This window comes from Gallinula chloropus (assembly GCF_964237585.1).
Source record: "Gallinula chloropus genome assembly, chromosome: 1".
Classification (NCBI taxonomy): domain Eukaryota; kingdom Metazoa; phylum Chordata; class Aves; order Gruiformes; family Rallidae; genus Gallinula; species Gallinula chloropus.
Genome location: NC_140085.1, coordinates 114,544,416 through 114,561,984, shown reverse-complemented (window position 1 = coordinate 114,561,984; position 17,569 = coordinate 114,544,416). Strand labels below are relative to the sequence as shown.

Below are 17,569 nucleotides of genomic sequence, written 5' to 3'. Positions count from 1 at the left end.
AACAACAATGGAAACCAGAAGCAGGTAATCAGCTTAATTTAACCAATGCTTAGAAGCAGACACACCACACCTTTTCGAAGGCAACTAAAGAAAATTTAAAAATGGCATGTGTGGGGTTTTTAATGACAGCTTATTTCAGTGCTTGATTAGTCACTCTTCTGTCAGGCAGCCAGTGGAAACGGGCAGTGGAGAACGAGGCTTGCACAGCTAGTGAGCGGAGGATGCGCATATGAACAAAGCTACAGAAACTGATATGGGTAAACATATTCTAGTAGATTTCTGACTCCAAGCAGTCAGTGGTCTTCCCAAAGTTGATTAGTTACTCAAACTGCAGAAAAGTCTTTCAGCTTCATAGTGGCCAACTAGCACCAATAGCTCAAATAAAGAGTCACAATGTTCCTTACATTTTTGCTTTTAAGCAAAGTAATTACACCAGTAGAATTTAAAATAGTCTTATTCATTCAAACTAAGTGGCTTCCATACCTGCAAAATCTTTGATTTACAAAATTTAACCCTTTCCATTACTAAAACACAGGCCAAGTACCTCAACCTGTCACCTGCATTGCCATGTAAACGTAGGGCGAGTAAATAACCACACTGTAGATGACCTTGATTCTCCAGACGCTATTTACAGTGTGCTGCTAGAACACAGCAAGTCTTTACATTCTACATGAGAAAATATTAATTGTCCAGTAATAGGAAACTTTGATGTGCACCAGTTTCGCTGCTTTAATTGAACTCCTATTCATATAATTGTCAGTAGCTTTTAATTTAACATCTGACTTTCTGCTCCTCATTCACTCTATGACAATAGCTTTGTTATTTAAATTAAGAGCCCAAATTTCTGTGAGAAAAAAATATCTACACACTGCAAAATTTAAACACATTTTAAAGCATGCTAACAGAAATCACCTGTTGTCTGACGAAATTTCCATTTCTAATTACTGAACCTCATAGTGTCATGCTGTTACAGTGCTACTTTTGAATAAACATCAGCTTAAATGCAGTGAGTATCTGACAGTAAACACTACTTAATTTCACTGTTCTCCTTCTAATGGAATTTGGAAGAATGTTGTGTCCTTAACTTTGTTTCATTTAAGGTCTGGCCGGAACCAGTGCAGAACAGTAAATGAATTAAACACCGATCAAACATTTATCATATTTTATGGAACCGGGCTGTGCTTGTAACAGGGGTTTTCCAATGAGAAGAGCTGCAGTGGGTTTCATCACTATGCTAGGTTTCAAGTGCTGACAAAATTCTTTCCCTACGGATCTTTTCCTCCTCCTTTCTCTCCTCTTTTCTGCAGAATACAAAAATAAACAAATTGGCTTTGCATTTATGAGGTGCAGAAATAGAGCAGATTCGTGTTTTTCCTGTCAAATATGCTTATGATTAGCCTACAAAGCATCTACCTCCATGAAAATAGCACAGTTAAAACAAGGCAACCTCCTTGCAGTTCAAAAAAATCTGGAGTTATTTAGCTTTACATTCCTGTAGTATATTATACAATCCCATACTGCATAGTAAAACTCAGCCATAATGGGAGAAATCAGATCTTTAGCATCAGCCGCTCAGTCGATGCACGTATAGTAAGAGTTACAACTCCTAGAATTGCCACCCATAATCTTTCACTCCCACACTGGGATACAATCTTAATATTGTGAGGGAAGCGTATGTCAGAAGTAGGTAAGGCAACCAATGGCTTTAGTCTGTCCTGAAAAAATAAGTAACTCTAAATGCATGAAAAACAGATGGCACTGATTATTTTAAGTTCTCATTTAATTCCAGGGAGGCAGGCTACACAGAAGATGCTTTTTGAGGCCATCATTTATGAGGGCTTTAGAAGAAAACCAGATTATTTTCTACTTAAAAACAGTTATCTTCTGAGTTGTCACGGTCTCAATTCAAAGCCTACTTAGATTACTAGCTTGGCAGATTCCAAACCTTGTAAAGGATAGAACAGTGAAGAAGTCATGACAGACCATAATAATTTCAACTAATTTGCTCCACTGAGGTTGCAAAGACCTCTTTTTTTCTTAAATTAATTATGAGTAGAAGGGACACGGGAATCACCAGTGCTAAAAAAACACGGAGCTACTACTATTAAGGAACGTTAGTTCTGAGGAAGCTTTGATTAACAGCAGTAATTAAAATAAAATACACTCTTCAGTCTCATCTTTGAAAACATTTACACCAACTGCAGTATATTCTCAAAGCAGCTCCTGAGATAGAAGACATTTGACTGGTACTTCAGCTGGCTAGCATTTCTTGAAGATGCAGCGAAATTTATTTTTTCATGATAGAAAAATGGCAATTCAGTTTTAATTAAAATTAAAATACAAGACAGTGAAAATCCTTACACAGCCCACTTACACAAACAAAATTCTCTTGCTCATGAGATAATGTATTTGGGAACTCATAGAGGACTTGCTTTTGCTGCAGAACGCTCTGAAAGCGGTATAGCCAGTCACTCATTAGGCTGATCCCCCCCTGCAGTTCCTTTCCCAGTCGTATTTTTCTATACAAGAACTTCCACAGCCAACAAGACAGACAAAACTTTGCATTAGCATAAGCTTGTCTACATACAGCTGTAGGCAATCCTTTATGAAACAAACACTAGGCTCCTATCTTGCAGACAGATTAATATCATCAACTGTATTCCAAATAAGTAGACACATAAGGAATAGGAAAACACTTCCAAACTACAACATGCATGCTCTTGCAAACTTTTAGGATCAGAAAATTGATTTGAAGTTTTACAAGTTGCTCTAACTCAGAATAACAACTTTCCTTCCTTAAAGCCTGTAGTACCTCATCTTCTCTCCCTCTAATAATCAAATGCTATCTAAGTAAAAGAAATCCATCAATTCAAGAAATAAAGAACACTGATAGAAAAGAAGTTTTATACAGCTCATCCCTCTCACAGAAATTCTGGGCTTATTAATCCAGAACTCTCTCCTCTATTTAAGTACTTGCAGATCTAGATATTCTAATAGAGATTCAGATATCAACATTAAAATGCTGCTATTAATCCACAAAAAGAGCATGCAGAGTCGAGATCTTAACCCTGGGAGCTAAGACAATGATTCACATATTTCAATGCAGTCTTGAGCATATTGTGATGCAGGCTACAAAGAACTTCTTGCCACTAAACAGTCTAAATTCTATTGCTTCTGTGGGACAGCAGTAATCTGTGGCAGGTTACAGGCAAACATTCACCAATAGATAAAATAGTTAAATCATTCCAGTTGTGAGAAAAGGGGGGGGTTCTTTCTTTTTCTTTTCTTTTCAAAGGGTCTTATTACTATTTTCCTACTTGGTTATTCTAATTCCAACTGGGAAGATATAAAAGTGATTTAGATTTTTACTTAAATATGTACTTGTCTTAATTCAGGGGTGATTGAAAAAAGACAAGAGACCATACAAAAGGCTACATGCTTTTTTATGACCTATAAAGGCAGCATGAATAATATTAGTTCATCTTTTTTTTAAAAAAATGTGCAAGGCCAGGTCTTGTCACCAAAGCAATTGGGTTTTTTGCAAGAAAATAATTCTTTCCCCTGTCAGAGAGAGATTCTGCGTTTAGAAGTCCTTACTACAACAAAAACTTTTTATAACTCCAATAAACTACTCTCTCTTTTAACAACAGAGGAAAAGTTGCTGCTTTTTTTCCAACGTAGAATGAAAACCTGTATTATTTCACTCTGTCTAGCACCAGGAAAACAAATTAGCAGTAATATAATTACTGCAAACTATGGAAAAAATCCATGCAATTTTGCATGTCTGAGTCTGGCAGTTATCTAATTTGGAGGAGAAGCAACTGCAATCCTGCACAAAGAAACTGGCAGATTGTAGAAATGTTTGTGATGTGTAATATACAGCTCACCAAAGATAGTAAAAATTTCAAGCTCCAACTACAATGCAAACAGTCTATGCCAGTCTATATAGCAAATTTTGCAAGTCTTAATCAGGCTCTCCCATTATAAGATTTATAATACTAATTAATGTGGCTAGTGATTGTATTAGTACAGTTTCAATGAAGTTGAAAGCATTTAGTAATTTGAAATGAGGGTTGCAAATTGCCAACTTCAAAAATGCCATTTGTAGAAGGATGATAACATCCAATAACTTAACTTGTAATTTAAACTCAACTAAATCATAGTACAAAGCATATTTGCCTTGTAGACTTTTGGGAAGCACACTGAACTAAATAGGTTATTTCAAATCCCAGAACATGAAATATCGTAACTGTTGAAGTCTGTACCACTAAATTTTACTCTGTGATGTAAGTGCAGTTCACCCATCCCCTCCTGTATACTCACCATATCTGTGCTAACACTGGCTGAGGTAACCCAGATTGAAAAAAAAAGTTTCGAGCTTGATCACCTATAAAATAAATAGGACATAATTTCAGAAAATGCTAAAAATACCTGTAAGAGGAAAAAGGAAATCATGAGTCAAAAATATCTGAAACAGAAGCAACAGTAAAACCATAAATACTTAATGCTATGCCTAAAGAACTGAATGTGAGGGGTTTTTCGTCACTTTCAAACCTACTAGGTATTTCCTACAAACACATACTGTTTAAGTCTGCAACAGTCAGCACTACGTGAAGCCAACTGGGCATTAAACATCTAGAGCAATGGGAAACTCAGGGTTCACAGTCCCTAATCTGTGTTAATTGCTCTCTTTGCAGGAGTCATATACCTTGGAAGAACAAGAAATTTTTTTCTTCCAGAGAAAGTATGTATCAATATGAACTCTATCTTTGATTTTTTTGGAAGTACAATGGCAGTTAGCTAGCACACGCTAAATTAAGTGGCCTTTACCTCCCATGGGAACCTATAAAACCACCATTAAAGAAAGCAATGTTATATGTCAAAGTAATTTTCCAACTATCAATTAAAATTAAGGATAGCAAAACAATTATAAAAGCATTAGGCACTCTGAAACGCTGTGGTCTGCAAAAGAAACTTGTAAGCAGACTGGAAGTAGCACTAAATATCAAAGCAGGTCAATAAACACAGTAGAACTGTGTACCATATCTGTCATGTAATAGGAGCAGAAGCAATCAAATTGTATACTTGGAGGCATGTATGGCTGTGATGAGACCCTAAGCATTCAATTCTGATTTCACACTCTGGAAATTCTCTTGATGGATCAGACAGCAAGTAAGGCAAAACACTTCTATACCTTTCCATTTCAACAGAGCACCAAAACCTAGATAGCACTAAAGAAAATTAAATGCAACAAAACAAACTAAGATGTAGACATCCTATTGCCTTTAAAACCAAAGTAAGTCAGTGATGTTCAATGGAAATTTAGTAGGATCACTGCAATTCCTTTACTTGCTGCTTTGCTTCCCACAACTTAAATAAATTTTGCAATTTAGATAATTTAAGAGGTCATCCACACTGATTTCATTAATTTAAACAGTCAGTTTCTGAAACAGACGTCAGCTAAACTGATACATCTTTATTTAAGCAGACTTCTTAACCTATTGGTATTTTAGCACGGTGGGTTGACCCCAGGCAGAATCTAAGCAACTAGTCACTCTCTCACTTCCTCCTCCCACAGCTGGATGGGGAAGAGAATGCATAGAGCAGAAGTGAGAAAACAGGTTGTTCGCAATAATTACAGCTTAATAAGTGAAAGAGTTGGGAAAAAAACCAAAACCAAGTGATGCAAAGGTAATCCCTCCCACCTCCCTCAAGCTCAGTCTCTGAGCAGTGGCTACCTTGGAAGATAACAGCTCCCTGTTGTTTTTGTTCAGCACAGTGGTATGGCATAACCCTTTAGTCAATTTGGGTAGGTTGTCCCAGTTGTTCCCTCAACCTCTTGTGCCTGCCCCAAGCCTGCTCAATGCAGGGAGTACAGAGTGAGAAAGGCAAAAGCCTTCAGCCTTTGCACCACTGTTGGGTCATAATCAAAACACAGGCTGCTATAAAGAAACTTAACTCCATCTCAGTCTAGTGAGTTAATTCACGGGGCACATTAAAAACACTGTAAATACTACTCAGCATCTGGGTGATTCCACATCCTGAACTCACAGCACCCAGCCTGGCTGAGGTCAAGCAGCACCTGGACAATGTGCTCAGTCACATGCTCTGACTTGGCTGGTCCTATGTGGACCCAGCAGTTGGATCTGATGGAGTTGGACTTATGGATCCTTTCCATCTCAGGTTATTCTATGATTTTAACTCTTAAGTTTCCAAGTATCTGCTGTCTCTACGCATTAGAACTGCTTTATAGAGCCACAGTTATAGATAATTTTACTCTCACCTACAGAAAAAAATCAAGTGGCATAAATCAGATACACACTTTGTAAATATGAGAACAGTATCAGAAAATATGGGGTTGATGTGGCAAAGTGTATGAAAATTGGGATACAAAATGAGTAATGTCAGTATGCATTTTTTCATTCTTATGCCCAAATGCCTCCTAGCCACGTCTGCACATATTTAGGCTCATTAATTAAGATTTAATTAAATTAAATTAGAAGTTAAAACAATTTCATTACCAGTGATAAATCCAGATGTTGGTTTCAGACTATGGAACTGCTGATCATGTTTAGCTCTCTCCTCCACAGTAATAGCCCAGATATCCAGGTTGCCTAGTTCAAAAGAACAAGAGAAATAAAATTAAGAAACATTATCTAAAAACTACACTACTTTTATTTCTCAGTGTAGCTATATCATATCACACTGCAACTCTGAAAACAGACACAGAAGCTGTTCATTCCCATGAATGCTTAAAGAGCCAGTTAGGACTTAAAAATTTAGGAGAGCTAAGTGTTACCAGTTTAAAACATCTGCTGAGCACTGATTCATTTATCTGTCTCATACAAAATTTTAAATTACAACCAGGCTACTCAAAGTGCAATCAAACTTAAAAATGGGCCATTAAAAGACAAAATCAGCACACTAGAGGATATAACGCAGAAAGTTCACAACACTGGTTACTTAGGGGGTCATTTGCCTCTCAGGGCACATACAACAGAAATGGAAACTCTTTTAGCTGGAAAGGTACCTCAAATAACCAGTTTACCATGTGGGTTTGTGCTATTTTAAGATAAGAACTCTCCTTTCTTGTCTAGGAAAAGTATGATTCAACCAGAGAGTAAACATTTCTCATGAGCAACAATGAGGAGCATGTCTTCCCGTGCTATTCTTCTGAGAATGAGAAATCTAAGTATGTGTAACACAGACCCGATTCTTCACACCACACATAAATTGGAGGTGGATATTTAGTTTACGTTGAGATTTACTACCCTTCTTCAGTGCCATGCTTTCTCAATGCTTCCTTTTGTTCTGCCACCATTTTTTGCAGCAGTTCCTCTCCACTCTCTCTTCTTGCAGGCATTTTACTTTCATCCTTCAGATTATTTGTACCCAGAGCAAACATACCTCCACTTCTACTTGAGACCTCCAATGAACTCTCTAACACTGTGTTTCAGGTTTGCTTAAATTTCTAACCAGTAAAAATCACGATCTCAACATCTGTAGAAGTCCACCATGCTGGTGCAATCTTCCTGTAACTCCTGTGGCATTGCAATGTAATGACATGAAGGCAACTCAGTTAATGGAATCACTGTGTTACTGAAGTAATAGCAAAAGAGAAAATGTAGATTTGCAGAGAAATAAAAAGGGAGATCTACCATTCACTCTGTCTCACCACTGAGGTCTCAGAGATTAAATTTCAGGTAATAAGATCCATAAATATTTACAGCAAGCATTTCAAATTGCTTACAGGCTGAGGCAGAATCAGACTCAGCAGTTATGAAGAACATGAGAATTTCCTGCCTCCTGAATTTTTTCTATTTCAATTCTACTTTCATGTGGCAAAATGTACTTTGGATAGAAAAGGAAATGGACAAGAGAAAGAAAAACATTCCTTTAAATGGTAGGTTTCATTCATGAAAGAAAAGCTACATTCTTGGTAAAAAATTATCATCTCAGTTTCACGTAACCTATGTATTTCTAGACACAGACAGGTTAATGATATCTAATTTTAAGAAAGGGCATTTTAAAATTAGTCTGAAAATCCCAGAATTGTAGTGACTAAGCTCAGAAATGCACTGTAAACAGATTTCACAGCTGTGCTCCCCGTGGGGATGAAAGAGGACTCTTTGGGTACAAACATCTCAAGGCACAATAGTTCACATAAGCAATTCTATCTTCCATCTTCTCATGAACTCCTAACAGGAGGAAGGGAATGGTGTTTAAAACTTTATGACTAACAATGCAGACTAGGCCAGCTTGGAGCACATGAACATCTCTCTGCATTGGAAACATGGCTACTCCAGACCAAGATCTTACAGGTGGCTGTGGTAGCTTACATGAAGTGGGAGAGTTTCTTTAACATAATGTGGGAATTAAAAAGCCAACAAACCAACATGAAATTTGCAATGATTCACCAGTTTGCATTCTCAATTTGAGGTATGCATGACTTGTAGCAAAAAGCACCCCAACCACCATGCAAAAACACAAAATCAAAACCACACAATCCCCAAAAAAACCCACCAGCTCTTCCTATCCTTCCACAAAGGCGGCAATAAAATGCAGAACTAAAACCTTTTTTGGCTTGCGGTAACTAAAAATGTGTTCTATTAACTATTTAAAAGAAAAAAGTTGATTTCTTCTCTGGAGTCCCATGACTGTCAATATTTACTCTTCCAGATGGGAGATTTGGTTGGATTGAAAGAGAAGGTCTCCTTTGTGGGATATGAACATCAAAAGAGCCAATGTTAAACCAAGCAAGCCTAGTAGCCTCCTCAGTCAGAAAAGTATGAATGGCATCTCTGGCATCGCCTTGTTTCCATCTTTTGTTATCAGAGGAAACAATAAGCCTTATGGGAGGGCACAAAGCAGGATCTTACCCAATTGCCCTGAGATCATTCATGGCTTCAGACCCTGGATGCCAATACAGAGGTTTTGGGGCTTTTCAATATATTTGGATACAAAGGAAGCAGTCACCAAACCACAAGATTGACTCATAACCAAGCTATTCTTGAATGCAGCAGCAGGCCCTCTAACCATCTTTTCTTATACATGGCTGAGCAATCACCTCATCTGCAAAAGTGAAGCAGTGGGCTCTCACGTATGAAATAGGCATTTTCTTCTCCTGGACACATCAACAGAAGGTCAAGCACACCACATTCTTCCAAACAATTATAAAAATTCTACTGTGCCTATTTTATTTTTTTTTAATTAGTCATCCTTGAAATGAGCAGTGTTCTGGAGTATCTGTGAGTCACCCCAATTTAACTATTGGTTGATGTGCTCTTTCCATACCCATTTCCTAAGATGACGTGAAAGATTCTTTAAAAAGAAAGGAAATGAAACAAAAACATCATTACTGGTATTCATAAGCAGAGGAGTACCAGATATTGCGAATTTGGAGTGAAGGCTCTCCCAAGATGGAGACTGCATAATAATTCTCTGCATCTCATTTGCTGAGTACAGATAACAGAAAACATTGCATTCTTGAAAGGATGACAAATTTCTTCATAAAAATTGGTATTTCCTTGACACCATTTGCTTCCTCTTAAAACAATCTTAGAGACCTTTGCTCTCATTCTTCAAAAAGGAGGTCTGATACTACTTGGTAGACTTCATTCAAGTATGAATATCATAACAAACTTCCCTCACACCACATTAGAAATTAGAGATACTCCAGAAACTACATTAGCCACATGCTTATTTCAACTTCCTCTTTGTAAAGCAGTCAGATGAGAAAAATTGTTTGAGAAGAAATATCAAATTCTTTCCTTCCTAAAGCCATGTATTTGAGTTAACATAACAGGATCCTGAGCAACAGATGCAAGATCAAATGGTAATAATATACAACACTGAAACAAAAACAAAAAAAAAAGCAAGCTGCTATCCATCTGTAATGCAATGAGAACTCTCTGAAGAAGGCAGAGGAGAATGCTTTGAAGACAAGATTTTCATTAAGAATGTATGTACATGTTTAAATATTGGTGCACGCAAACCACAGCCCTAATTCTAAACAAAAGGAAATACTTCAGTTTGAACGAGCAGATTTCATTCACATTGTGTTTTGCTTCATTTCACTGTGATTTTCACAGTCTTAAGAGAAGTCACGATTTCTTACACAACCTGAAAGGTCATCATGAAACTGTCCAGTGAGTTTATCAAAATTTTTGGTAGGCAGTTTTACTTCCAAACTGCAAAAATCCAGCACCAATTTAATTCAAAATTCTGGAAAGATTTAATTCAAAAGGGCTGGACTTGAAGACAGCTGAGGCAGTGAATGGCACCTTCCAATTTATATTTATTCTAGATAACACATGCAAAGATACACTTCTTCCACTGCGTGCCATGGACTTTTTCACACTGGCAGAGATTGCTTCCTACTAGGCTTAACAAGAACTGGGTTTCTCTAACAACATACCCTGAACACGCATGTTTCCTGAAGTCTCCCACTGAAACACTAACACTAGATCCACATTTAGTTCCTAGATATATCCATCCAAACTCAAATACTAGACTTCCATATATATTTATATACCTACACACACACTCTTTTTTCTGTCTATCCGTATATTTATGTTATGTGTGACTATGTATAGACACACACACACAAGACTATCTGCATCTGCAGAGAATACAACATTTAAGCAGAACCAAACTAGTTATTGTCTCAGCACTGAAATTTATCTTTGAAATATTCCTTCAGATCAGATGCAAAACTGGGGTCAAAAAAAGTATTTCATGTGGATAGCAAAAAGTAGCGTCTTTATTGCACTACAAGGATGCTTCCTGGATCTTTCAAAAAGACTAAAGTTCAGGATGCTGTACCCTCCCTGTCATAAATGGAGAGCTAAAAAATGCAGCACTTTTGTTCTAATCTAAACATCAGTTATGGGACAATAAGGAAAAGAAATTTGAAGTGATAGCGTTCAAAGGCATCTGTTGTACTTTTTAGCAATGAAAAAGTCCAAAAATCCTCAAAAAAATGCAGCATATCAACTTCTTATCCACAACTAATGCAGAACGAGGTTATGCCCTACTACTAGTGGCTGAGTGGCCTGAATCTGCCCTGCAGTTACAAACTCTATGACTGTAATGGATCTATGCACAAAAAAGGGATATAGCACAGCTCCTCTGTTTGTCTCCTCTGAGATGTCTCTGCAAAATTTCATGTGTTCTCTAATGAGTCTGCAAAACCAAACACAAATCAGATAAAATATCATCTTGGAAAGGTACACTTCCATGAATACTTCCAGAATATCTTCAGAAATCAACACATCTATGCAGAGTTTTGGCATATAAAAATAGTTTAGAATACACTCTAAACTACTTACCCCCAAAAGGTGTTGGAAACTGAGCCATGGTTCTGTCACTTTTAGCTGTTTAATAGATACCTGAAAAAGGAAAAAAAACCCAAAACAATCAAGAGATCAAACAGAGTACCTTTCATTTTCAATATACTTTCTGTACCACCATAATTAATTAGTACAGCAAAAATAAAGGTAATTAAGTAGGATCACATAAAAACTACCTGAAAGAACTATTACTTTGCGAAGAACTAAATGTCTTAATTTTTACACTACCCTATGCATCCCTAAGTGTGTTTTCACAGTGGCAAACAGCTACATTTCAGCTCTATTCCAAAAATGTCCTAAATAACAATCTTTATTTGTAAATAGCCAAAGAACAGGTAAGTCAGCCTCAACAGACAAGATCTCAGTGACACTGCTCAAAGCTGTTGTTAGACCTCTGCTCCTACTTCAGAGCAAAACTGGCTCTATTTCCAACTGCTGGAAATATACAACACTGTCAAGTGGTATGGGTTTTATTCCTGACAGAAAAAAATAATGAAATGCACGGTCTTGCTTAGAGTTCCTTTGTTTTAAACAAACTACATTATAAAATGAAGCTAGATTTCAAGACTGCTTTACCCCTAAACTAACCCACTGATGTAATAAACTCATCTGAATGAACAAAGCGCTGAAGGTGACATCATAAGCGAAAAGACATTAGTTGGTGGGAGATACTCTTAACTGCTTGCTTTTCAAATAAAGGCAATCTACACAGTCTAGAAATTTAATCTTTAAAGAAAAAAGGAAAACATTTTTCTTACTCCACACAAAGGCTGACATGAACTGCCTCAGCCAAGAGGACAATAGCTAGTAACAGAGCCACAAAACAATGAAAAAGCAGCCTCTTGTCCTACTAGATTCCACTCATGTTTTCCAGGCAACAGGAGAAAAGCAAAAGGAAACAGAGGCAGAAGGAGAATAATTTAGACTGCTTGAACAGCAGCAGAAATTTATCAATATCACTAAGAAAAGGCATTAACTTGCATCAACAATTTCCTTTTGTCTGAATTTCTCATTTGCTCCCCTCCCCACCCCCCTTTCACACTTCCCACATACTCTTCTGGCTTCCAACTTGGGAACCTACTATATATACACTTCACAGATGTCACTGCAGAAAAATCCACAGCACTTGTAAGCCAGTCTCCCCATCAGTTGCAATTTAAAGAACTATGAAAAAAATACTGATTCTCCCCCCAATAACTTGGCAGAGCAACCAAGCGTGGTGCATGACTCAGAAGCCTTCTTCAAAATGCCAGGTAACACAGCCAAATACTAATTTCATGCACAGCAAGCATTATCTCAAAAGTTTTAAATCACATGCATACTGATGCAGTGTTTTCACTACTGCAGATATTTTTTGTTCTATCTTAGTAGTATGGCTCTTTCTAAAGCACTTAATTGTTAGATGATCAGCACGTGAATCTTTGCTTTTGTTTTCTTACTGTACTTTGTTGCAGGCAAAACCTCTATTATGCTTCTGGTTTTTCAAACTGCAAGCAAACCTGGGCTGGGGGGACATTCTCTGAACTTCCACGTGTACTACTGAATCTTACAGCACAGGCGGTTTTTACACCGAAGTGTTAAAAAGATAAGAGGAGAGACACCAGCAGAGCACAGATTCCCCTCCTACTTCAATTTCCCAAAGTATGCAGAAAGACAGGAAAAGCACTTGGGGCAGTAACTGAAGGACAAGAGACTTGAAAAAGAGAACTAGAGGGTGGGTTGAGAAGGGGTGGCGGTGGCGTTTGTTTTGACGGGTTTTTGCATGCTAAGAAAACTTAGCTATTGGAAATAGTGGGACAGAAGAGTTCCTAAAAGGACTGAAAGTGTTTAGTCACTTAAGGGAATATTCCTCTACAGGTTACTATTACATCAGAGGAATTGGTAGTTTATTCCTCCTTTAACTTGAAGACATCAGAAAGAGGTAAGGGAGTGAGAATTCTCAAGACTAGCCCTGTGCTGGATGCCCAAGAAAGCATAAAACCATCCTAAACAGCTTCTGGAGAGAAAGGGGAAGGAAAAAAAAAAAAGGGGTGGTGGGGGTAGCAGTAAGTAGATTAAAGAGCCATGGGTAAAATAGAGGAAAGGAGCAGAAAGCCACGTTTAAAAAAGAGTGAATGAAACCCAAAGTAAAATAGACTGCAGACATACCATAGGAAGCAGAAGGAAAGATCAACATACTCTACTAAGAGAGAAATTTAAGTTTGCTGCTTATTGCCAATCCAACACCCAACTTCCATACCCCAAGGTTTCCAGGAACCCTAACCCTGCAGATATTAAACTTTGCAAGTGTGGACAGTTCATTCTGACAGCTCAGGGTTTGTTACATATGAAAATTAAGGTTAAAAGAGATCAGGAATTTCACAGCATTCCAATATCGAATGTGTAGGTTTTGTTTAAGTACCAAATTGCTGGAGAACCTGCCCTATGAGTAAACACTGAAGGAGTTAGGTCTCTTCTCCCTGGAGGACGTCAACACAATAGTCTAGTACTTAAAGGGCAGCTACAAAGATGACAGATGCTTTCTCTTCACAGGGAGCCCCATGAAGAGGACAAAGGGCCACAGATACAACGTGCACCATAAGAGGTTTCATCTCAATATTAGGAAGAGCTTTTTTACAGTGAGAACAATTAATCTCTGGCACAACTCCTCCAAGGAATAGAGTCCCCATCACTGGAGGCTGTCAATATGTGGTTGGACAGGGTGCTAGATAAGCTTATCTAAGCTTCCTGTCCCATGAGAGGTTGGACCAGATGGTCTTTTCAGGTCCACCTTTACTCAGGCTGTTCTGTGATTCTATTCTTTTGGGTGGAAGATGTCTGGGTGAAGACCTAGTGTTATTTAACCAAAAAGCATCTGGCATAGTCACTGCATTATAAATTCATTATATATTTTTTAAATATTGTCATGTAAATACAAACACTGACATTTCAATTTGTAACATTATTTTGAAACAGTAACAAGTTGTTCTAGACCTGCATTCTTTGTACCCTAAACTTTACCCCCTTAAGTCTTTTGCCTTTCTTCCCTCTCCTGACAGCCAGCCTCAGGAATGAGTGCATTCTGGACCCAAACAAAAATTACGTAGTAACCAAATGATCATAAAGCTGACAGAAAAACAGAAAGGGTAAACAGCTCCGTGCCATTCCCTTTAGGAAAGCAGTAATTTCTAACTACTCCTATTAGTATTTGTAGGAATTTAGACCTCTCAGCAATTTTTTTGAACTCTAATGAACTCTAAGAAATTCGATTGACACTGACCTATGAGTTCAGAAATTATTCAAGCAGGAAGAAGGAGAGACAATGAGAGGAACCACAACTGCACTATCAGTCAATCATATGCACTGTTTCCTTCGAAAGCTGGCCCAAAACTCTTGCCATAAGCAAAATTATGGTAGTAATGAACTGTTAAAGCAGTCCATCAACTGCTTTATTTTCTGCAAGAATCAGAAGATGCAATGGATATTGTACACTACTTTTAGAATGAACAATAAAGAACACTGAGCCACTCACCTTTGCTTGTGCACAAAAGAAAGCTTAAGCCATCACCGCCTTGAGACTTAACAGGTCCGACATTAAACACTTCCTTCTAACATACATCACTTAATCAATACACAAGAGAGATATACATCTAATCTACACACAATATAAACCACTAAACAGCATGGTCATTCACAAGATCTGTACTTCCCAACTCCATCCAGAAAGGGCATGGGCACCAGCCTTCAAAGTCAGTGTGGTACCCACATTAACCGTATCACACGCCCTCTCTCCACAAAGGTCTGTGCAGCACCAGGCTGTGTTTGTGTTCTCAGGTCAGTGAAAGCAGCATAATGAACAAACGATGTTCCAGTAGATCAATAATTTGCAAATGCACACAAGACCCATTATACACATCTGCTCTCTGTAATTCCATTCTCATGAGGATTATTATGCTATGTTGTTACCAGCAGGCAGAAAGGATGCTGGTTGTGAGTGCTGTTCCTGTTTCACTCAATATCAACTCTGGTCAGGGGTTTTCCCTCTCTCTATCACTTGGGAGGTGAAAAGCCTATAAAGTCTGGGAGTGAACACTTCCAGCAAAGAAAGTGGGCGTTATCTCTCAAAAATAAGGGGGGCAGTAGAACCAGACAGGTCTACATTTTTCAGCCAACTTTACTTTGCAAAGCTGAGGAGCTGAACAATACTTGGAGGAAGGTTCTCAGCCCTGACTGTCTTCCACTGTGGCATTTCTACTGGAATAAAGACAGTCCTCCTATCCATGATCTCCTACAGACTTCAGAGCACAATGAGGCTTTCTCTGTGCCTGGCCATGGGGGATGATGGCATGTCACACTGACACACAGAGGTAAAGTGCGGGACAAACATCAGGACCAAAGTATTCAGATAGGCATAACTCTTATATTCTGTACAATTAGAATTTTCATAATCTACACAATTTTTATATACACAGAGTGTGTTAGAACACACATTTAAAATACACAGGTCAGTTGGAGGAAAATTTGTTTATGCTCATCTCTGAGTGAGGGAGAGACAAGGGAATGCCAAACCATCTCAGTAACCTCTATTCCACCTTACATTATTCTAGATAAGCCCAGAAATATTTTATTTCCTGTCCCTCAATGCAAACCATTCACTTTCTTCTCAGAAATCAATATTCTATATACAACCAGTACTCTCTGTTGTATATAAGTACTCATTTAATATCCTGCTCCTCCTTAAAGTTAAAGGAGGGCTTTCTAGACTAAAAAGTTATTCATATAAAGGTAAAACGTAAACTTATACAGAGACTAACTCCATACATACATAGGGCCAGATCATATGTAAACTTTAATACTGATATCTTACTTAGGTTTTTACCTTGACAAAATGATCAGGTTGAAAACAGCCACAGTAACAACACTAATGCATAAAATCACATATATATGAAAATGACCTTCCACTGTATATCATATACAGACTTTAACAATGAGGCTCAACATTTTCTTATAGATTCTATTTAAAGTTGCCTACATTCTTTTAAGAGCATGCCTACACAGAAAGCTACAATAAAGCCATAAAAGGTATAAATTAAGAGCAATTTAGCTATTTCAGTGCTATGTGACTTTATATGGACAAGTTTCACATTAAAAAAAAAATATATTTTTGTTTTCCTTAAAATACAGCACAGCATTTCTATTCTTAAACAATCATTCACAAGATAATTTGGTCAGACAATTCAAGAAGCAATTCCTGAGACAACTTATCAGCCACCTTCCTCCTTCTACTGGAAAAAAAAAAGAAACAAAATGAACCAGATAAACCCTCCCCGCCCCATCCTGCTCAAGCATTCCAAGTTATGACAAAATACCCCCAAGCAGGATGTCATGTGAGAGTATCACGGAGTAACAGCAGGTTTTGTTGTTTTTCCCATGTTATATGGGAAAGTCTTTAGTATTAAATAAAAGGACTGTGATAGTTTCAGCAAAGCCTGGTAATTTTAGATGGATATTGGGAAACAAAGAGTTTGAGACATTCAGGCAAGTTTGGTACTTGCTCTTTGGAGATGAGATCATTAATACTGTTACTTTTCAGAGTTTCTGCTCTTTACAGGAACAACTTCTAACTGGAAAAACACAAAATTTAACTTCCACTGTTTCTTCTATCTTTTGTCAAGCATCCAAAGGAGATTAACAAAGCTAGTCACCATTGCAAATGCTTTTCAACTCCTTTGGCAATGATGAAACTGCTGACAAGGTCACTTCTACAGTCACAGTATGTAGCTATCTTGTGCAATGAGGAAAAGATAACCTGTACACAAAGGAAAATACAAAAACACTATAAACCCACAAAGCAGGCAGAAGATACAGTAGCAAGGTATTCTCCCCTCTTCTCAACTCTAAGGAAGGTTTGAAGAACATTCTTGCTCAAATCAGACATATCTGCTCGAAGTTCTCAGGGAAATTTAACATCCAAGCAACAGACTTTTCTGGCCATCCAGATTATCAGCTGGCTTGCTGTTTGCCACAATGTGTCTTTCATTAAAGAGTACTGGGTTTCCCAGGCTATATTAACTCATACACTTCTGGATGAAGGTATTTATAATTTCTTTAACCAATATCTATATATTAATAATTATTAATTTAGCCTGAGCAAAATGCTCAGAACTTTTATTTAACAAACATAAAATATTATTTCTGCAGAGAGAATTCAGAGATTTAATTCCTTGAAAATTTAGTGC

At 37.6% G+C, this 17,569-nt stretch overlaps 1 protein-coding gene across 3 annotated transcripts in view; it reads right to left on the bottom strand.

Moving 5' to 3' along the window:
* Nucleotides 1-11,358, bottom strand: part of ITSN1 (intersectin 1) — a gene marked incomplete at both ends in the record, with an annotated part of 104,641 nt that extends 93,283 nt beyond the window's left edge. For all 3 annotated transcript variants that reach the window (XM_084276289.1, XM_084276287.1, XM_084276288.1), the window contains 3 exons: nucleotides 4,324-4,387; nucleotides 6,522-6,614; nucleotides 11,331-11,358. In XM_084276289.1, coding sequence (XP_084132415.1) covers nucleotides 4,324-4,387; nucleotides 6,522-6,614; nucleotides 11,331-11,358 — 185 coding nt within the window. The remainder of the gene's footprint in view (nucleotides 1-4,323; nucleotides 4,388-6,521; nucleotides 6,615-11,330) is intronic.
* Nucleotides 11,359-17,569: the final 6,211 nt, after the last annotated feature.